This window comes from Cladophialophora carrionii, assembly GCF_000365165.1.
Source record: "Cladophialophora carrionii CBS 160.54 unplaced genomic scaffold supercont1.7, whole genome shotgun sequence".
NCBI lineage: Eukaryota > Fungi > Ascomycota > Eurotiomycetes > Chaetothyriales > Herpotrichiellaceae > Cladophialophora > Cladophialophora carrionii.
This window is the reverse complement of record NW_008481832.1, coordinates 388,739-409,235: the sequence shown is the minus strand read 5'-3', so window position 1 is coordinate 409,235 and position 20,497 is coordinate 388,739. Positions and strand designations below refer to the sequence as shown.

The following is a 20,497-nucleotide window of genomic DNA, read 5'->3' as shown; positions in this document are numbered from 1 at the left end:
TGCTGTATTGGCGCTGGAGAGCGGGGGGGCCGACCACATGGCGTGTTTCGTTACGACGACTTCTGGGATGAAGAGAGTAGTACTCGTACAGGCGAGAAGCGAGAAGACAAGGACCGTTTCTCCCCAATTCTGGGTACTTGATTACTGCTTGCTTGAGAAGATGGTAATTATTCAACCCTTCGTCTTTCGACCTGGGACCTCGAAAACGCCACCATACGGACTTGCAAGTAACAGTTTGAGCCTGCCTCACCTACATAGCAACCTGCCAGATATAATCATAAGTCTAGAGCTCTTGAATTGCCAACGACGTGCGAACTACACAGTACTTGTAGAACATCCATCCATCCGTCCATCCTACGGAGGCAGATTACAGACTGCACTAGCATGATTTTCCGGATTCGGTCCGCTGATGAACCGTATGGCGTGTCTCAGTAATATCGCAGCAAGACAAGACCAGGAGCGCCCCCATGGGCGATCGCCCAGGCAGCAGCCAGAAAGTAAGTACTGTGTACAGAATTACTGTGTCGCAAGCCGAGGGCTCCGTGGGTTTACTGTAGCAAAGCTGCTAAGGCCAAGTAACGGGGCATTGGGGCTAATTACTCTATTATGAACTCCGTACGGAGTACGGAGTACAGTCCTTGATTTAGGGCTCTCCAGGCTCCCTAACCAGGCGTCCAACTTGTACTCCCGTACGTTGTCCGCCCTACCGCCGGCCCTCGGACCGAGCAAGGCTCCGGTGGTTCGCTCGTCATCTCGTGGCCCCAAGGGGTGAGGTGGAGACCTAGTGTTCTGCCTCAAACTGCATTCTGATCCACCATGGATCCAGCAAGTAACCAAGACAGGAAGGCTGGCACTCATCTGGACGTGCTGTACCTTACGATGCTGACATGATTAGACCGGCCCGGCATGTGGTAAGGACAAAGTGAGGGGCAGACGGGGTTCACATTCGAGGGGGAGGGGAAATGAAATCCATCCATCGGGAGGAGCCAGTTGTAATGCACTTGGCTGATGCGATACTGTTTTTTTAGGATGCGTGAGATGGGAGAGAGAGAGAGAGAGAGAGAGAGAGAGAGAGAGTGAGAGAGAGAGAGAGAGTGAGAGAGAGAGAGAGAGTGAGAGAGAGAGAGAGAGTGAGAGAGAGAGAGAGAGTGAGAGAGAGAGAGAGGGTGTGTGTGTGTGTACCCACTCGTATTACCAGCGAGAATGGCTGGACGTTGCTCGTATCGTCTCCCAGATCTGACTAGGAACGATCACGATAAGTACCTAGGTAATCAATCCCGTATATAGAAGTCGTGGGCGGGTGGCACGGAACAGGGACATCCTTCTACCCTGGACTTTGGGGCCGCTTTGATAGCCCGGGGTTTCATCCAGTACTGCAGTTGCAGTCGCAGTCGCAGTACTCGAGCAGGAATACTGGTCGGCCGGATGCAAAAGTAGTGCTCGCTAGATGTAGAGGTACTAATTAAAGGGCTTGAAGGCCTGGCTTGCTGGCTGATAGGAAAGTTTGATGCCGATCCTGATTACCACGCTGGATGATGCTCATGTACTCCGTACTGCGTACGTCGTTGATTCCTTAGGCCCAGCGTCAGGCACCGACGCATATGTGAGAGAGAAGAAAGGGACAGAGAGCTCATCGTGATTACTGCAGCGGTATTCAGTTCGGACCATTCAGCATAGAGGCTTTCGACATGTGGATGGTGGTGGTTATCTCTCCGGCTGATCTCCTTCTGGTGTTGTATCCAGGGGGGCATCGATCATGTCGAGCGATTCCTTCCGCATGGTGTAATGGGGGGCATGAGCAAGGGCCGTATACGTACACGCATCCACAATTCTGCGTCTGGTGTACCGAGCTGTCTGTCCGCCACAGCATACCACGGTACCTCGGACTTGATGCCATGAAGTCAAAGGATGTGCTGATCTTGACCGGAACCATTCCCCTTGCCATGTCGGCCATGGTCTCGCAAGCTCGCAAGCTCACCCTTGCGTGTTCCTTCGTCCCGCCCCATCGATTGTCCTCACATATCGAAGCTGCCCCCTACCTGCTAAGGCATAGCGCCAACGCCATGCCGTAGCCGGGTACAAGAAGACATCTCGATCACTCTATCATCCGGAGGCCACTGCAGTGGTCGCCATGGCGGCTCCTGCGTAGTGGACTGACATTGGTTGTTCGCTTGTCTGATCGTCTTGTTAGAACGGCGCCGTCGACACTGGTCTGCCCATCCACGCCAGCATCTGTTTCGATTTGATCAGAGTTTAGTCAGCCATCGGAGGGTTCCTTTCAAATTCCGTTCGACGCGGCTTCCGGGCTCGCATGTCTCCCAGCTGTGGATCGAATTCTGGTACGCTTCTGTTTCGCCGCGCAGCCGGCAGTACGCAGGCTCTACCGTCCTTGAGTCGAGTCGATGTCGCTTTGGACTGGCTCGTTCCACGCACAGTATTTCCCAACCCAGCCGAGGAGCAGCCAGCTCTGGTTTGTAAACCGTTTCAAGCAATGATCTGCAGACCAGGATAACGTGGGCGGCAGCCTGGGATCGTTGGCGAGAGTGGGGTGTCGATTCGCTAAAGTCCACCTTTGATTCGAGGATCGGTGTTTAAAGTTGTCGATGCCTCGTTCCTTCTGGTGACTGCCCTTCGCCATTTATCCTTACGGTTGCCGTCGTCGTGCAGTGAAGCAATGGCTTTGCCTCCGAAGACAGGTGCTTGACTGTTTGGCGTTCGTCTGGCCATCTCCCGTCCTGATCGTCTCCCGAGTGACGTTTGCCGGACGATCTTCTCACACAGCATCATATCGTGGACCATGCACTGTACCTCGAGTCTTGGGCCGGACATGGACATAATGCTTGGCGTTGGCAGATTCCTCCAACACGGCTACCATAGTGGGTGGTGCCGGCATCTGTTCCTCCGGGGGGTACCTCGTATCGTTGTAGCACGAAGATTCGCCTAGGTTGCAAGGGGACCCTGTAGCGAGAGATCTAATGTGTGAGGGTGTACTCCGTACTCGTACTCCATACCACGTTATCATCTCGAGATCTTCTGTGGCATCCTCGGTCTGGACATCCCTGGCTCTGTCAGAGCGAAATAGCCTGACAGAATAGGCAGGTCGTTCTCATCCTTACCAGTATCTGCGCCCATCGCTCCTTTTGAGAAGTAGTCGAATTGATCCTCCTTACGGGACAGCATTTGCAGAGTGCAAGTTTGCAGTAAAGGGAAGCAGCCGGGTGGCCTCTTCCGAAGTCAGCAGCTGCAATGGGCAGGTCTGATTCGTCATTTAGCGAGCTGGTCGAGCAACGGCTTCCGGCTGCCGTTGTGGGTCACACCAGGTGCCGACGGCTGGCCCCTGTCGAAGGAAGCCTCTTGGGCCTTCCCGCTTACCCCATTCATGCCACTTCGCGACATAGACTGTGCTGAGGTCAGCGCTGGGGAAGAAAGCTCTGGAGCTAAGCCATCTGATAAAATGCTGTGCACCACGCTCCGATAAGGCAATAACATGACCTGCTTGGCCTCGATACCTTTCGTGCTTTCCGAGCAGAATGAAAAAGCACAAGGCGCCAAAGCTTGAGTTGCTCTAACGGCAGAAGAAACCAGGACAAGGATGATGGTGCGCCGGAAGCTGCCCGCGATGCGCCCCTTGCACCACTTAAATTATTTCGACAACACAGCCATGCACCATGCCATGCCCTGACCTGCAGAGCATCTAGATGAAGCGCATATGCAAAGCATGAACTCTCAGCAGGTTGTCGACCAGTGGCCTGTCGTGCTCCGTACTCGTTTGCTTATCAGTTGATCATCGAGCGAAGATCCATCAGCACCGGACGCCTTCCAGTGGCCTTGCGGTTCTCGCTAATTCAATCATTGGGGAAAGTTAGTACCGCACTACCTCGGCGGATGCTGTGCGTCACCTGGGCGGCGTGGTAGAGGGATCTCAAAGGACTGGCCGAACCGCCACTTTGTGTCTCACAAAGGTGGCGACCAACCAGTAGCACAAGGCAGCAACAGAACTCCTGGGATTTTGTTTCCCAACAGATTGTCGCCAGCAATGGTGGCAGCCTTCTGGGGAATCAAAGGCCGCCAAGAATCCCTTCAAAATGCGGCCGGGGCTGTCCAGCAGTCGCATCGAAGGTCCGGGCGATGGCAAAGATGGGCAATTCAATTCTCCGCCATCTCCTCCTCCTCATCAAGGGGATACGTAGCCCACCGTCGAGCTGATGTTCAGAGCGTTTTGGAGAGCGGCATAAGACATTTGTGGAATTCGTGGAGTCAGGCTGGCCGCCGGGAGCAACGGTCTTGACGCCAGGAGCCGCCCTCCGTCCGAAGGAATGCAAATCAGGCTGCCAGGCCAACTGTGACACGCCGCTTGAACGATTGTAGCCTCCCAGACTGATGAGAAAGTAGCCGTCGACGGTGCTGCCAAACGCCTTCGGCGGGTGTATCTAGCCAAAGGCAGCAAAAGGTTTTTGCAGTCTGGGGTGCAGCAGTCGGTGGCATTGCGGATTGTTCAGAGTAACATTCACCATAGCTGAGGACCGAACACATCACCGATAAAGGCGCAGTCAGGGTGATTGGCAGAAGATTGTCCATGACCACTTTGAGCACATTGGTGGGGTTTACATAACAAAGTTCTTGTGAGATGTCTTGAAATGTTTGTTTCTGCCAGGCCGAAAAGGGATGGAGACATTAGTGGTCATGGACCAATTTGGCTCTAAACCCTTCTCTGAGTCAAGCAACACCCATCTCATGGCCTCTGGAACTCAGGAATGCCGGAACTAATCCTGGGGTCCGAAGTATTTGAAGCTGACCCGACGGTGCTTGGAAGATCTGAGGCGGCGTCCCGGCCGCTCCACTAGCCCGCCAATTGGGTCTGAGCATCAGAGCAGGTACAACTGTTGCCGGGTGGTTGACGTGATATCGGCCCCCGTAATATCAGCAAACCACCTGTACGAGACGTTGGAGGAGCTGGCAGATTGTGGATCCCTGATTTGTGGGCTTCTCTTATCCTTAGCCAGCTGCTGCAGCGCCAGCAAGCACTCGGCGAGAGTCTCTCCGTAAGACAAGCATTCCAGGGGAATGCAGCGCTGGGAATTGGCCGAGCTTGTACCCAAAGGAAACAGCACCGTAGTTTCGAGTTGACGGTATCATGGTGTCCTCAGTTCCTTACCCCAGAGGATGGTGGAGACAAAGCTGCCGCTTTGGTACGCGATACGTGGCTCCGCTCAAACCCCATGTGCTGGTTTGATATCAACCACGGCCTCGTATTCTCGGAACCGTCCTGCGCAAATTGTCGGACGGTGCACATGGCACTTTCTTGTGAGTTTCTGAAGCGACGGCTGCCAACCTGCAGGCAAGTTTTGCCGATCACAGGCATATTTGGAAATCCCATCATCCACGGTTGCCCGAGAGGCCCCGAGTTCAGCATCTCGCTCAATCAGAGAATTGCGTTTCTGATACTTCGAAGCCGCTCGCTGGAACTTGTTCGTCACGGAAATTGCCGCTGACAGCTCAATAATCGATTGCGGACCGGTTCTCTGTCCGCTCGAGTGAATTTGGACGTCCTGGACCAAGCATCATCTTCGCTTCCAGCCCAAGCTGGCTCAATTGAGCACGTACACGGCTGGGTATTTCGAGCCCCAGACGCTCTTATACAATGGAACCTCCGCCATCCCGAATCCCAAGGCGTTGGACAGCAGAGGAAGACTCTATCCTCCGGGCGGAAGCGACTTATCAGTGTAGGAATACATCTTCGTCCTCTCATCGTTCTGCGACGGTCGAGCTGACCGCATCTAGTGATAGCGGCTGGGTCTGTGAGGGACTGGAATAGGATTGCCTCCAAACTGCCAGGCAGAATGAACAAAGACTGCCGTAAAAGATGGGGCAAGATATCGGAAAACGTGAAGAAGGGTAACTGGTACGCACACCCTGGGCGCCGAAGGCCACTTTCGATACTGACATGGCACTCCAGGGACTCGGCCGAGGACGCCAGGCTCAGGGAAGCTGTCAAGGCAGTCGGAACTCGGTAAATGATGCCCTTATCCCCTGGACGCGGCATTTCGTGCTCACTGACATCGGCAGATGGACTCAAGTTGCGGAGATGGTTGGCACTCGCCATGCAGATCGTACGTCGCCGTCCTCGACCTGTGGCTTTGTATCTCCTCCGTTCTCTGACAGTCCGCAGAATGTTCAAAGCGCTGGACGCAGTGTCTTGATCCGTCCATTGACCATAGCGACTGGACCGAAGAGGAAGATGATAGATTGCTGGCAGAGGTCGCTACCGCTGGTCGGAATTGGCGCAAGATTGCCGAGTCCTTCCCAGGCCGGACCAAATTGGCGTTGAAGAATCGGTGGGTGTGCAACCAGGAGCCACTTCTGTCTTTCCCTCTGCTCTACTCTTTGGACTGACATGTCGAACAGATATTCCGCCCTTAGACGCAGAGTAAACCCTCCTGCAATAAGCGCCAATGGCGACAGTCCTTCGTCCATACCCGGGAGCTCAGCTCGATCATTTTCATCGGTGACTGAGGACATGATGCAACTGTCGGATGGAACACCCTCTAGCGAAGAGGAGGCATATTCGTCAATGAGTTCAACAAGACCACCGTCTCGGTCTTCGACCCGGAGCCAGAGTTCGCTGCATCAAGCCGCAAACTTCAACAACATGGTCATTGACTCGTCGTCGCGATTGGAAACTCCAACTCATCATTCCGACTCGGGCGAGCTCTTTCAATACCTACCGCCAACTCCGGACCAGCGGTACAGTTACCTACAGAGCATGAACCATCAAATACTGGACCCAAGCAACTTTTCGCCGGTAAACCTGTCCACGTTGAGTGAGCCAATGTTGACTCCAAGGCCCGAATACCTCCCGGGAAACTCTTTCGACAATGGCTTCCCTTTACATGCGTCGAGCTTCCCAAACGGATGGTTTTCCGGGTCGAATCGTGATCCCAGCATGAATGGATTTCCCTTCCCCGAATCGTTCGACATGAGACCCCTCAATGGCAGCAGCATTGACCAACGATATCCGCTCCAACCACCCTCCTCAAGGAAGACGACCATCGTCCTAGAAGATATCGAGGAGGCCACGTTAAGCAGGGTGATGAGCATTCTGATTCAAGAGAAGGCGAAAGTGAGTATGGAGACAACCCATACGAACGGACGTTCGGATCATCGGTAGTGGCGTCAGCTTGCACCGGCTTTTAACGACCATCACGACATTGTGAACCCAGAGCCTTTCTTCTGATGAGAGCGAGACTAGTCCAAAGCAAGATCGAGCACCGGCGTTTGGGCGTAATGCGAATTGAATGATGGTGTTGGCATTCTCAGCCCGACTTGAAATCTTAAAGTCTTGAAAGGGGATTGGTGATTGGAAGGTGTTGATAAAGAACCAAATTCCACGAAGATCCGCCCTGCCGTTGGTAGATTGCTTCTCATTAGAATGCGGTGAATTCGTGGTCTGTATGCTGTGACACAAAGGCCACTGACACGTGCTGCTGTGATTGCACAGCGACTCTGATAGATTTGCTGTGGAAGATGGCATGTAACGTAGATCAGACCGCCCAAGGGGTATGTGCATTGCCGAATTTGAATGTTCAGGCGGATCGCACAACATATGCGAGGTCAAAATCGATCTGGCCGTCTCCGTTCGGATGCGTCTTCTTCGCATTCTTCAGCGGAGCTTCGGGTAGAGGGCTGTATGCATTTGACTTCTGGCATACGGCCGACAAGGCTTGCAATAGCTTGTAGCAGCCGACGGGGAGGATGGCCGACATCGAATTGTGGCATGTATTCCGAAGGATGATTCTTCCCCAATGCTAGTAGACATTGGCGGCGAGGGGGGCGTCAAAAATATGAAATGGTGCTGCAGTTGTCTTGTATCTTCGCATGTTGCTGCAATGTGGCGGGAGACACAACAGCTGCGAAAGGATGACCATGGACTCAGCACCTATTCTCGCCCGACCCCACACGATTCAACCAAGTTGCTAGATCCCCCAGATTGGTAACAGGCGGATTGACAGTCATCATTCGTACGCGTCTGGGTCTCAGGAGCTTGAGAATGGATTCGTCACGCGGCGGGTGTTGTTTGCATGCGAATGAGCGGACGTGGCCGTGCTTGGCTCCGAATACTGGCGTCAAGATGGGGAAACGATGTCTGCCATGCTGGCAGACCAGAATCTCGTATGCAAGACTTCAAGTCTCGGCCGAGCCAAGGTGACGAAGGGGCCAAATCTGATGACCATCATCATTGAGACGGATCGATCCTCGTAGTAGAGAGGGCGCGGCAACTGCAGCGCTGGTGAGATGACGTGGATGTTTCTAGGGCGCACCACGCACCGGTAACTCGAATCATGAAAGAAGGCCAGTCGAGTGTCAAGAGAATTCCGGTCAGGTCAAGTACGAGTGCTGTGTAAATAGACAGATTCTGTGGCGTTCAACAACTGCGGGGAGAGGAGGCATTGAGCGAGCAATGAGATGGGAATCAATAGGCGGAGTGGTGCGAGTGGAGCGCAGGCGGCCTCAGTTATGAGAAAAGCCGTCATAGGCGGCTGACTCGCCTGGATCTATCGACGGAAGTAAGGACCTAATACGCGGTCTGGGCGCAAAGATTGGGCCACTTGGACGACCCCAAGAACAATCACAGGCTACTGTCTTTAACCCTGCAGCCACTACCCAGAAATGGCCACAATGCCCGCCACTTGACTCCAACCAAGCAACGGCCGGCTGGATATCAGAGAATCAATCCAAGCCTACCAAGGAGCGACCCCATACCTCGAAGGAGACAGGATGTATTAACTGCGGTACTTCTGACTTCTCGTTCCCATCTCCATGTTGTAACCTCTCTAGTCAGCCTTCCACCTCATCCACCATTCAGTGCAGATCATCGGCGACGCTGCTGAGGCATTTTCACGCTACAGCCCGTGCCGTTCAGGCGCTCATGACCAGGGCCCTGGAAGGAGCGCGTGCTTAATAAAGAGGTGTCTTTCCGCCCACGGTGGTGGCAATGGGCCTTTGTCGAGGAGGAGGTTCCGTCCAATGAGTTGTTGCGATCTGCGATCCCAATTCATGGTCGGTCGGGTCGATTCCTTTCCTGCAGGGGGGTGGTCAGGGTCATGTATACTGGTGCGAGTACGCATGGTCAGACAATCCTCAAAAGTCGGAAATGCAACCTGCAACCTGCTCAGAGTAGTCGTATCGTCGCGATACCAATTGCTGGAGGCTACCATAGACATACGACTGAGCAAGCACTTTTGGTCTGAGATCGGGCTCAGTCGAAAATCATCCCTCCGCTTACATGGAAGAGCTGGCCAGTAATAAATTCGGCTTCGGGGCTTGCAATGAAGCTTATCATTTGCGCAACGTCCTTGGGCTGACCATATCGCTTGACGCATTGTCTTTCCACCGCTTTGTCGAAGATAGGCCTTGCGTGAGGAGAGCTCCACGTTGTTTCCGTCACGACGAGGCCCGGAGCAACGACATTCGCCGTCACACCCGGTCCTGCCTCCGTAGCAGTGGCTCGTGTGAAGGCCACCACGGCGCTTTTCGATGCCGCATATACCGCTAGACCGGCCTCTGGATGTGAGGCAGTGCCGGACGCGGTGTTGATGATTCGCCCGTACCCTGCCTTCTGCATGTGTGGGAGCACCGCTCGCGTCAAATAGAAAGAGCTGTCCATGTTCACGCTCATGACTTTCTTGTACTCCGGCGTCGACTGCTCCAAGAGGGGACAAAACGGGTAGATTCCAGCGATGTGCACCAGCACGTCGATTCTTCCGAGCGAGGAAACGACCTCGTTGATCATCGAATTGACGTGCTCCTCCGAGGCCAGATTGGCGACTCTATATGTCACATTCCGGCCCTCAGATGTCAGCTGTGCCTCGACCCTTTTGAGCTCCTGCTCGTCTAAATCTACCAGGACCACGTTTGCCCCCTGGTCAGCAAAGAGCGTGGCAGTGACGCGTCCAATGCCTCGGGCTGCTCCTGACACGAGGACCACCTGCTCGGCGTACTTGTCGCGGTATATTCTCGTAGGTCTGATATTAGCTCCCTCTTGCTCCATGATGAAAAGGACCCCTTTGGTCTTCTGGATTTCGAGGAGTGTCGACGCTTCAGTCAGATGAGAAGCTTCGAAATCTGTTGTGCCGCATGGTGCTCAGCAGCACTCTCATATCATGTTGTCGGTGACCGAGACGGCGACCCGTAGAAGATCCTTGATCTTTTTGCCGGGTCATTTGTCATTTTCAGCCCGTGATGTAGACTCCGGCATCATTGCGGAGACCACCGTGGGTGCACTGTATGCCCTGGTTTCGGCGAACTTGTGAATTACGTGTGGGCGTGGTTTGGTGTTCATCTTTAGGATGGGGGGCGCCTGGATGTGGAAATATCTGGGGCGTGAGGCCCTCGCCCTTTAACAGCGTGACCGCGAGGACAGCCTAGGCGGCTGCTCTGGCTGACCATAGCCGCTGCCCGCGCCATCGTTAGGGGGAATCAATGGACAGCTCAGAGAAGCCTAAGCGCCCCACTACGGCCACATTCCCTTCTGCTTGGATCTCTCTGTTGAACCGCAGGGCAGGTGCTCCATGCTAACGTTCTGCTTACTGAATTCTGTTGCTTCCGAGATCCTATCATCTGACAGAGACTACAGCAGAATGCCCATGCCACCCTCTCCTTCAACTCCAGTTGTCGCGTACCCCCTGCCCAACTGCGTGGTGCCAGCCGGAACATGCCTACAGCAGGCACAGGTTATTTCCCAATGGTCTGGGAAGGGAAAGAAAGGCTCCTCGTAAAAAGGTTGCGATTTGATGCATCCCAGATGTTCTTTCAAGGCTACTGTAGCTGCATGCTTTTATACGGAACAGACAGAGACAGAGACGCCCCAGCTCAAAAGATAAAATGCATCATATACACATTCAAGGACGGGGCCAAATCCTACCATCCACCTACAACTGCTCATTGACAAACAAGCCGGCCATGCCCTGCCCCGTGCCGATACACATACTCGTCACGAGAACCTTCTTCTTCGTGCGGCGGGCCTCGCTCAAAATCGTACAGATCTGCCTCGCACCGGTGGCTCCCAACGGATGGCCCAACGCAATCGCTCCACCGCGGGGGTTCATCTTCTCGTGCTCCAGGCCCAGGGTGTTCAGACAGTAGACGGCCATGGAGGCGAACGCCTCGTTAATCTCCCAGATGTCAATGTCGTCCTTGGTCAGCGAGTACTTCGACAAGAGCTTGGGGATCGCTGCCGTGGGACCAATGCCCATTATCCGCGGGGGCACACCGGCGACGGTGGCACCGACGAATTTCGCAAGGATGGGTTGGCCTAGCTCGAGGGCTTTGGACCGTTTCATGAGGAGAATGGCCGCGGCTGCACAAAAATGTATTAGCACTTGCAATGTAGTGGTGGAAAGCAGAAAGGTGAAACTTACCGCCGTCGGTGACTTGGCTGGCATTACCCCCGGAAGTCTTGTCGCCGAACTGTGGCATGGCGGGTCGAATCTTCAGCAGGCTCTCCAAGGTAGTGCCATAGCGTGGCCCTTCATCCTTGGTGAGCGTGACTTCCTTGAGATTGCCCTCGGCGTCCTTGACCTTTGTCGTAATCGGCACGATCTCGTCGTCGAACCAGCCTGCCTTCTGCGCGACCTCGGCCCGTCGAAAGCTCTCGCAAGCATACTCGTCCTGCATGCGTCTTGAGATGTTGAAATCGTTCCCGACGTTCTCGCTCGTCTGGATCATGGGCTGCTGGCAATCTGCCGCCTCTTGGTTTGCCAGGATTTCAGGGCTAAAGGGAAGGTCGCGACCGCCGTTGTTGGTCATCGATTCACCGCCCAGTGCGAGCCCGATGTCGATGCTGCCATTGGAGATCTGGTTTGCGATGTCTTGTACGGCTTTGAGACCGGAGGAGCAGAACCTGTTGACGGAGCTGCCACCTGTCGTATGGGGAAAGCCGGCTGCGAGGGAGGCGGCTCGGACTTTATATGCTGCTCGGGCATCGCCGACCTTGATCATCCGTCAGCCATCGAGGATGAGGCAAAAAGAGTGGCGCGAGACGTACATTTCCCAAACAGATATCCTCGACCAGAGAAGGGTCGAGCTTGCTCTTCTTCACGACTTCCTTCAGGAGCGCCCAGATGATGTAGTCCAGGTCTGTGTCCTTGAAGCCGCCTTTCTTGCCCTTTGCTAGGGGTGTTCGGATAGCGAGGGTAATGACAATGTCATCGGGGTGCTTTTGTGTGCTGTTGCAGGTAGCGTGTCAGTAAATCATGTGCTGCAAGTCGTTGCTGGTCCAGAGCTGGCTTACATGGCAGAGACGCCGGTCTTTGAGGACGACAGGTGTGAGAAGACCGAGGCTAGTCTTTGTGTGGCCATTTTGCTGTGTGTCTGTTCTCACTCCTCCTTAATGATGCTATCCAACGGGGGAAGAGAGAGCAAGATAGAGCAATGTATTTCCGGCGATGAAAGTGAGGTGAAGTGAGGTGAGGAGAAGAGCAAAGCAAAGCCCATTGCGAAAACCGCCGCAGCTGATCTTCTTCTACATATTATTCAGTCCGAGTCCGGCCAGAATATCGCCGCCTCCAGATTTACCTCGGCTTCTTGCCTTTGCGGGTGAAAGCGGGGCGGGAATCCCTCTTCCGCCATTGGCTGAGACGGGGAGGCGAGGAGCCGATCGATTGGCCCAGACACCGGTGGACGTTTTCGTCGTTTGCCGCTTTACCTTCCTGGCTTCCATTTCATCCGGTGGAAGTGACAAGTGATCACAAAATGTCCTTCCTCGGTGTCTTCGTGCGTATTGATGAATTTCTTTCACCCAAGGGCCGAATACACTACTCGTACACGGCGATTTGGCATTGATGTTGCGGGCTAATGTTCGGTAAAACTGCTCGTCCAGCAGATCAGTCCGGTCTGGTCTACTGCCGCTGTATCTCCTGCTCGAATATAGTATCTTGTTGATCGCGACTCTATGAGATTGCTTCGTCTAGTCAGGCTCTGGGCGTAGAGCTTCTGACCCCGTCCAAGCACAACCACGTTTACCAAGCTGGAATAGAGCGTCTTTCAGTGGATAATACTATCTATCATGGCTCCGCCTCGCCTGTCTTCGAACGCCCGAAAAGAGACATTGTTTTCCATTCGCTATGCATGACACATTCCGCGTCCATCCGTCGTTAACCCAGCCGTCGCCGTTACGGGCGGTCATGGTGCCACAGGCGTTCCGCACGCGCCCTCCATCTATGCATTCTCGATCCGTCTTGCCTGCAGAGCAAAGTAAGTCATCGAGGGTTCGAAGTCCGCATTGTTTGCAATGCAGCATAGACTTGAGATTGACGCCGTGATTGACGCCATCCCGGTACTGGCGTGAAAGGTTCAAACCTACTTCTCCTCCACACTGTCTGGCTTGACCGACTCTTCCGGGGCGTCCTTCATCTCGGTGTCCTTGGGCTCGTCTGCCTGAGGCTCTGCGGCCTTCTTAGCTTCCTCTTCTGCCTTCTTCTTGGCTTCAGCTTCAGCTCGTTTCTTGGCCGCTTCTTCTTCCTGGACTTTGAGGATGGCTTGTCGTTCTGCCTCGATCTTGTCTTGATATCTCTGAGCAACAGGACCAGAGAGGAACTTGATTTCATCCAGTTTGGCCTGGTATTGTGCTTTGGTGGCATCGTCCCCTTCGTCGTACAACCAATCCTGCCACGTGTTAGTAAAACGCTCACAGGAGCAGAGTGCTCGTTGCTTACCTCGGTCTTCTCCAGCTTCTCTCTGATCTTACTCTTCTCCTCGTCGCTCGCGAAGTCAGCGTAGAGATCGTCGATCTTGCCTCGGATTTCATAGATGTAAGCCTCCAGCTCGTTCTTCTTGTCTTCGGTGTCGGTGACGAGCTTGTCCTCCATGAACATGGCATTTTCGGCCTCGGCCGCTTGGGCCTTTGTAGCGTCGTCCAAGGACGAGGTGCCTGCAACAAGCTGCAACTCCCCTTTGCGCACTTGCTTCTTGACCTTGCGCATCTTGGGCTTGGGCTGCTCTGCGGAGCCGTTGGCTTGGTCGGTCTCCATGGCATCGCCATCCTTCTTTGGCTCCGGCTCGGGCTCCTCGACCTCGACATCCTCGACGTAGTAGCCGCTCTCGAGGTTCAGAATTCCGTGGAGATTGAGTCGCGCCTTAAGCTTGCACACCATGAAATCATCCTTCTCGTCCGCCTTGACACCCTTGACTGAAAAGCGCCCGATCCACGGGTTGACCTTTCCAGGGAGGAGTTCCGGCTTGGCATATCGGGCTTCGAGGTCGAACGGCTGCTTTCGGTAGAAGGTGAGGATCTTGGTCGACGGCATCACGTTGCCCTTGTTGAAGACGGTCAAGCTGGTATCCTCATCCGGAATGTCGGGTGATTGTTCCCAGGTGAATTCAATGGGGTATGTGACGATATCATGGACGGAGAAGTCGCGGACTCGGAAAACTGGCGAGAGGACGGCACAGCTGAATGCACAGCCTCGAGCAATGGCTTCATCCTGGTTGAGGGTGTACGACAAAGACTTGCCGTTAAAGAACTTGGCAATTCGGTCCTTGATGGCGGGAATGCGGGTACAGCCTCCAACCATCTCAATGGCGTCAATGTCCTCGACCTTCAACTTGGCCTCGGCGAGAGCTTGTTCTAGCGGAACAGTGACACGGTCGAGCAAAGGCTTCACCATCTCTTCAAACTCCTCTCGCTTCAACATGGCTCGCACATCCTTGTCTTCCATCAGCGATTCGATGCTGAGGGGCGCCTGGGCATTGGCGGACAGAATCTTCTTGACTTTCTCCGCCGCCGCAGCAACCCGAGTGGTAGCCTTGGGGTTTGTGTAGATGTCGACCTTGAACTTCTCCTTGAACTCGGCTGCGAAGTGATCGACCAGAGCCTTGTCGAAGTTGCGCCCACCGAAGTGGCGGTCGAAGGTGGTCGCCTTGACAGCCAGTTCACCCTTACGGAACTCGACAATGGAAACGGTGTAGTCACTGTACCCGACGTCGACGAAGCACACGCGGCGGGGTTTGGCGTCACCTTCGGGCAGGTCGGATTTCGTGATACCGTAGCCCAGTGCAATGGCCGTGTTGTCGTTGATGAGCCGGAGGAGCTTCAGATTGGCAATCTCGGCAGCATCCAGCATGGCTCTCCTCTGCGAATCTGTGAACCACGGGGGGCAGCCAATGACCACGTCCGAGACGGGGAGTTTCAGCTCTTTGCTGGCAGTGTCTCTGATTTTGCCCAGGTACATGGCGATCAACTGGACAGCGCTGAACTTCTGCTTCTCGCCACGGTATGTGACCTCGGCGCCCACCTGGCCATTGACATCGACGAGAGGGGCGGTGATGAACTGTTGCTCAATGGCGACTTCGGGGTCGTTGATGGTTCGTCCGGCGAGGCGCTTCAACGACGAGATTGTGTTCTTGAGGTTGGAGATCTCCTGCGTCTTTGCGGCTTCGCCAAGGTAGCGGCTCTTGGGACCAAATCCCACCATGGACCTGTGAAGTGTGAGTGACGGCCAGATGAGGCTGCGCAGGAACTACTTACGGTGTAGATCGGTTTGACGTCTCATTTGTGATCTGAATTCCGTCAGTACGACAAGGTCAATCCCACAGAAGGACACAGGCTTACAATGTCAATCCCCTTGTTGCGCGCGACACCGATCTTGGTGCTCTGCGCACCGAAATCTATCCCGACGACGCTCATGGTCAATCGAATGGAAGAAACTCTGGCGGGGGTCTAGCGGTGGTGAGGTTGTCTGGAAAGGGATGTACGGTGGTGACACAAATTTGCTGTGAGTAGCAGAGTGGTCAAACAAGATCAGTCTAAAGGCGTGAGCAGTTTAGCACATGCAAACATGAGTGACAATGAACAACGGAGATCAAGTCGCGGATCAGTTGCTGGCCAGGCCAAAAATTTCGTAGCGGCGGCAGCGACCAGCCCAGCACTTTCGCGCAGGTTCGATCAATGCCAAGCGGCACGTCACCGGGCAGCGGGCAGCGCAGCGGGCAGCCTGAGCACCACGCACCAAGCCACGACAGCCACACGGTGTGCTTTGTCCTCTCCGTCAATCACTCGTCAACACGACAGCTGGGCAGCAACGGCTGCGTGTGCTCAGCCTTCCAATCTGTGGACAGCATACACAGTACACGAGACCTAGAACAGCCTCTGAACATTGGTGGACACAGAATGCCTTTTCTATCTCGACAGCTGCCCAAGGTCTCCCTGAATTCTTTCACTGCTAATAATGATACAGCCAGTTTTCTCAGCACTGGTCTCCTCTGACCTCGCCCTGGCCCTACACCATTTTGCCGGGACTCGGACTTCTTTTGCGTAATCTCTTCCGCTGCAGTGTCTTACTGCTCCCTCGATAGGTGCTGTCGTCGCTCCCGCTGAGGCTTCCCCGCCTCTCTTGATCCTCTATCGTCGTGACATCTTCCGCCGATATGGCTGTCAATGGGCTGTTGCGACCCAGAGGGGACCGGGTATCGATGTGGTGGCTGTCAGTGGTCCATCGTCGTGTATGTGCAGGGACTGTCAGTGATTCTCTGCCGCCGAAAGTCTCGCTCCCACCGTCTTTTTGACCCGGCAATGCTGGCGCCGCACTTCGAGTGGACAAATGGCCGTCTCGTACTGGAGGTTGCGAGAAATGGACCGTGCTCTGCGGCCTACGTTCGGTGTCACGACCACCATGACCACTAAGACCCTCTTCGTCCTCACTGAAACTGTTGATGAATTTTGGTGTGTGGACGGATACGCTATCCGAGTCGCTCATGTCGAGGGATTCATGCTCAAAGCGGTGTGGGTGAGAGGTGAGGGCGCCATTCGATGGAGTCGGCGACGCCATATCCTTTTCCAGCACGCCCGGAGCGGTGGACTCGTACTCCGCCGAAAAGAAGCGGCCTTCGACACTCGACGACGGCTGAAGGTGCGATGGCCGAGTACGGCGTTTTCGGAATTCCACTGCTGGCTTGAAAGTCTCGGGCACCACGTTCAACTCGTCTCCAGTGGCTAATGCATGTTCGATGGCTTGTTGTGGCGTCACCTTCGTATCCGCTGCGCCAGCGTCTGCTCTGGGCCCACCCCAGGTTCTTTGTCCAGCAGTGAAGATACCATACACCATAAAAATCCAGTTGAGCAACGGGTTCAGCAACCACATCAAGGGGTAGAGAAGCGACTTCCAGCGGTGCAGCTTACAGGCAAAGTAGAACATGAGGAGCCAATTCAAGCCGCAAGATATTAGCATGAACTCCCAGGGTAACGAATCAATCCGAGTCGAGGTGCTTGACACGGCGATGAGGGTAATCAAGAGAAGTAAGGCCGTCGTCCTGATGGTGAGTGTGGCGAAGCGGAGCAACAGGAGCAGGGGATACTTGCACCACAACCGGCCGTCCGTCAGCATGCAGACCTCATTCGTGATGAACCCTAGAAACCAGCGCCGCCTCTGCTTGAGCAGCGAGCGAAATGTTCGGACGGCCTCGGTCTTGCAAAAGGCACTGGTGCTCAATTGGATCTGGTACCGCTGTTTGGCACCGAGCATGAACAAATGCGTCAACCACCGGTCTTCACCGAGATGGGTCTTGGCGTAGTCGAACAAATCCTCGCATTCCTCCGCCTTGTCCGAGAAGTAGAACCGTGCCATGTTGCGGAATGCCGAAAACCGAAGCACCGTCAAGGCTCCAGGCAAACAAGTCACGGCACCGCAACCAGACTCAACGGACCGTTCGAAAAGCTGTCCGTGGAGGTACTCCATGTCTTGCAACAGTGTGATCAACGAGTGCTTTTCTGTACGGCATGTAATGATGCCTGTCATGGCTAGCATGTTGTGTTTACTGCCTGGCCGAAGTTCCATATCGTACATGAAGTTTTGAATGCACACCGGATCCAGGATGCAGTCCGAGTCCATGAACAAAATGAACAGGTCGTCTTTCTGATGTAGATATCGCTTGTAGATCTTGTCGATTAGGAGAAAGGTGGCCTTCTGGCAGTGTCGCTTGCCGCCATGAGGAAATCTGGACACCGTGACTCTTGCACCATTGTAGCCTACGTCGATCGATTTGGGAAAGCTCTTCAACGTAATGGGCACACCGAGTCTCTCGATGGTCTTCAGGTACAGCTCGTCGATGTTGTCTCCATCGAAGGACACAAACGCGTGAATGCAAGCAGCTGGGTAGTCGCAAGTGACCACCGAGTTGAGTGCTGTCCACAACGTTTCTGGTGGCTCTTTGTACACGGGCATGACCACAACTATCTTCGGAGCGGTGCGTTCGTTGAGAATGTACTTGATCCGCTTTGTGCGTCCCAACGGTACAACGACCATGCGGTAAACGCAGAGTAGCCACGGGACAACAAGCATGGCCGCAAAGGAGTAGAATGCGAACTGCTGCAGAATATCAACGAACACCTTCGGGAGGTATTGAGTGAGCCGTCTGGGTAAAGGCAATGTTGTGATCATGACCGGCAAGAATATGCCCCTGGAGGTCGCTCGTCAGCGCGAGATCCTTGCAACGCTCCAAAAATCTTGCCTGAGGATAATGAACCACACGGAGAACCAGACCGCCAGCACCTTCTGCGTCCAGTGATCCGACTTCTTGAAGGCCTTGCCGAAACAATACAGGAAAGCCGCCACCCATAAGAATGACTCGAGAAAAGCCGCGACAACCACAGGTCCGACCAGGGCGGTGGAGATTATCTTGTCGCATCAGCATTTGCTTCGGATCGCAGGAAAGCAGGTACTCACATCAGGAGTAGACCAAGCTCCTGTCTGGTATGTTTTCTCGGCCTTCGCCATGATGACGGCGATGAGGATGTGCCCTGCAGGAGAATGGCTCGTAATCAACCGCGGTTCGAAGAAAACGAGTGACGGAAGTGCACACCCAAGGAAGGCAGTGACAAGCGTCAAACAATCTGGGAGGCTTGAAGAAGGCTTTGTCTGTCTCGTGTAGGAAGAAGAATGGTTGATGTAGATGGGATCAGTGAATGATAGCGGTGTGATGGCCCTCAAAACTGTGCAGTGAAGACTGTCACCAGGAAACAACAGAGCAGTGGACTTGAAAGCGTGGGGCCTAGACAGCAGGCAAGGCAATCCGTGGTAATGCAGTTGCGTCCCAGCTTCCTCCAGGACTCAAAGCCGCGAGATCGGGACTGTCCATGTTGTCGGTGAGGCAATTGGGCAGGTGCAACAGAGGCAGTCTGGTCCTGAATGAATGGCAGATGCATGAGTGGCAGCCTGCAGATCCCCGGCGCACAAACGGAGACAAGAAGGGCATTTCAAGGACTGGCCCATATCGCCATGACATGAAGTCCAGACATAGAACTCACTTGGGACTGTGGAAAAATGAGAAATCAACTCGCCATTGCCAGGCCATATGCTCCTCATGGCCAGACACTATGGTCCAATCGTGAACGCATCGATTCCCGGCCGTGTTTACATCCTCACAAAGACATACCTGCTCCAATTGCTCCGCTGACACATATCTACAAGTGAAAGTCGCCACTGACAGTGCTGTCGACGTCGGTCCATGCACTTGCAGGAGTGCGAATACCATCCCCGAGTTCGCTGAGGACGTCGTCTGAGCTGTCTTCCGCTTCGCTCGCATGAATGTTGCTTACACTTCCAGCAATGCTGGGTGTTAAAGAGGCCGATACTTGGTTGCCAGCGTGTCCATTGGCATTGCCGCCCTGAGGCAGAAAATGATGTGAGCTCTGCACCGAAAGCGGGGGCTGCGATTCGCGGTCTGACAGCGTATGCGTCGAGTTCGAGGCCGCGGCAGAAAAGTACTCAGACCGGTTCATGGGCTGATGTAGATACTCTGCCGAAGGGATGGAGAAGTCCGGGTCAGGAGCACCTTCTGTGGTCGGTGTGAGTTCGATCAAGCTCTCGGAGGCATGGCTGGGGGGTATCTCGATCCTCCTTTCAGATAAGGGAAGATTCCAAGCATCGCGCATTTCCTGCTCGTATCTTGATTCGAAGGCATCTCCTGGACGGGGGTCTAGCTGCCTCAGTGAGACATGCGGACTGGGCGGGGCGTCCACTGGACCCGATGGCCCAGGTCTTTGCCTTAAAGTGGTCGATGCTGGCAGATTATCGACTCCGGACGACTGGCCTTCAGCCTGCGATTCGACGTCTTGCAGTAGTAATCCGTTCTCGTCCACGATGTTATCAAAAGTCGGCGATTGTGGCTGGCTGTTCTCCTGCTCGGAAAGTTTCCTCCTCTTCCTTCTCTCCTCCAGGATCCTTCCCCGCTCCATGATTTCGGCGACGGCTTGTCGTCTCCGTTCCTCGGCCTGCTCACCCTTGTCCTCGCACATGGAGATATCAGTGGAAGTGCGCCGGAGTGGCGGACGGTTTCTGGGTCCGATCTCGTCGCCAAGGGAGTGTAAGCCCATGGCGATCTTGTGTCTCGTTCGGTCTATCCATGCTCGGACTTGAGGGTTCTCGTATGCGGCTATGCTCGCCGCCACCAAAACCGAAACAGTGATTATAATCCCTACCGGAGGAGGCATTGTATGTCAGTCCCA

The 20,497-nt window shown here is 54.4% G+C and overlaps 6 protein-coding genes across 6 annotated transcripts; 1 reads left to right on the top strand and 5 right to left on the bottom strand.

The window, feature by feature from the left end:
- Nucleotides 1-5,641: 5,641 nt before the first annotated feature.
- Nucleotides 5,642-7,168, top strand: G647_08239 (uncharacterized protein; the record flags this gene model as incomplete). Its single annotated transcript, XM_008732551.1, has 6 exons — nt 5,642-5,723; nt 5,782-5,902; nt 5,957-6,010; nt 6,067-6,110; nt 6,170-6,335; nt 6,406-7,168. The coding sequence occupies 6 exons, from the start codon at nt 5,642-5,644 to the stop codon at nt 7,166-7,168; spliced, it is 1,230 nt and encodes a 409-aa protein (XP_008730773.1).
- A 2,088-nt stretch (nt 7,169-9,256) lies between these two features.
- On the bottom strand, nt 9,257-10,048 carry G647_08238 (uncharacterized protein; the record flags this gene model as incomplete). The annotated part of the gene is made up of 1 exon (XM_008732550.1): nt 9,257-10,048. The coding sequence occupies one exon, from the start codon at nt 10,046-10,048 to the stop codon at nt 9,257-9,259; it is 792 nt and encodes a 263-aa protein (XP_008730772.1).
- An 880-nt stretch (nt 10,049-10,928) lies between these two features.
- Nucleotides 10,929-12,357, bottom strand: G647_08237 (uncharacterized protein; the record flags this gene model as incomplete). Its single annotated transcript, XM_008732549.1, has 4 exons — nt 10,929-11,356; nt 11,418-11,988; nt 12,044-12,224; nt 12,290-12,357. 4 exons carry the CDS (start codon nt 12,355-12,357, stop codon nt 10,929-10,931), a joined length of 1,248 nt encoding a protein of 415 aa, XP_008730771.1.
- A 999-nt stretch (nt 12,358-13,356) lies between these two features.
- On the bottom strand, nt 13,357-15,470 carry G647_08236 (uncharacterized protein; the record flags this gene model as incomplete). The annotated part of the gene is made up of 2 exons (XM_008732548.1): nt 13,357-13,662; nt 13,713-15,470. 2 exons carry the CDS (start codon nt 15,468-15,470, stop codon nt 13,357-13,359), a joined length of 2,064 nt encoding a protein of 687 aa, XP_008730770.1.
- An 804-nt stretch (nt 15,471-16,274) lies between these two features.
- G647_08235 (uncharacterized protein) lies at nt 16,275-18,767 on the bottom strand (the record flags this gene model as incomplete). The annotated part of the gene is made up of 3 exons (XM_008732547.1): nt 16,275-18,450; nt 18,517-18,668; nt 18,717-18,767. 3 exons carry the CDS (start codon nt 18,765-18,767, stop codon nt 16,275-16,277), a joined length of 2,379 nt encoding a protein of 792 aa, XP_008730769.1.
- A 686-nt stretch (nt 18,768-19,453) lies between these two features.
- G647_08234 (uncharacterized protein) lies at nt 19,454-20,482 on the bottom strand (the record flags this gene model as incomplete). The annotated part of the gene is made up of 1 exon (XM_008732546.1): nt 19,454-20,482. The coding sequence occupies one exon, from the start codon at nt 20,480-20,482 to the stop codon at nt 19,454-19,456; it is 1,029 nt and encodes a 342-aa protein (XP_008730768.1).
- Between the last annotated feature and the right edge of the window lie 15 nt (nt 20,483-20,497).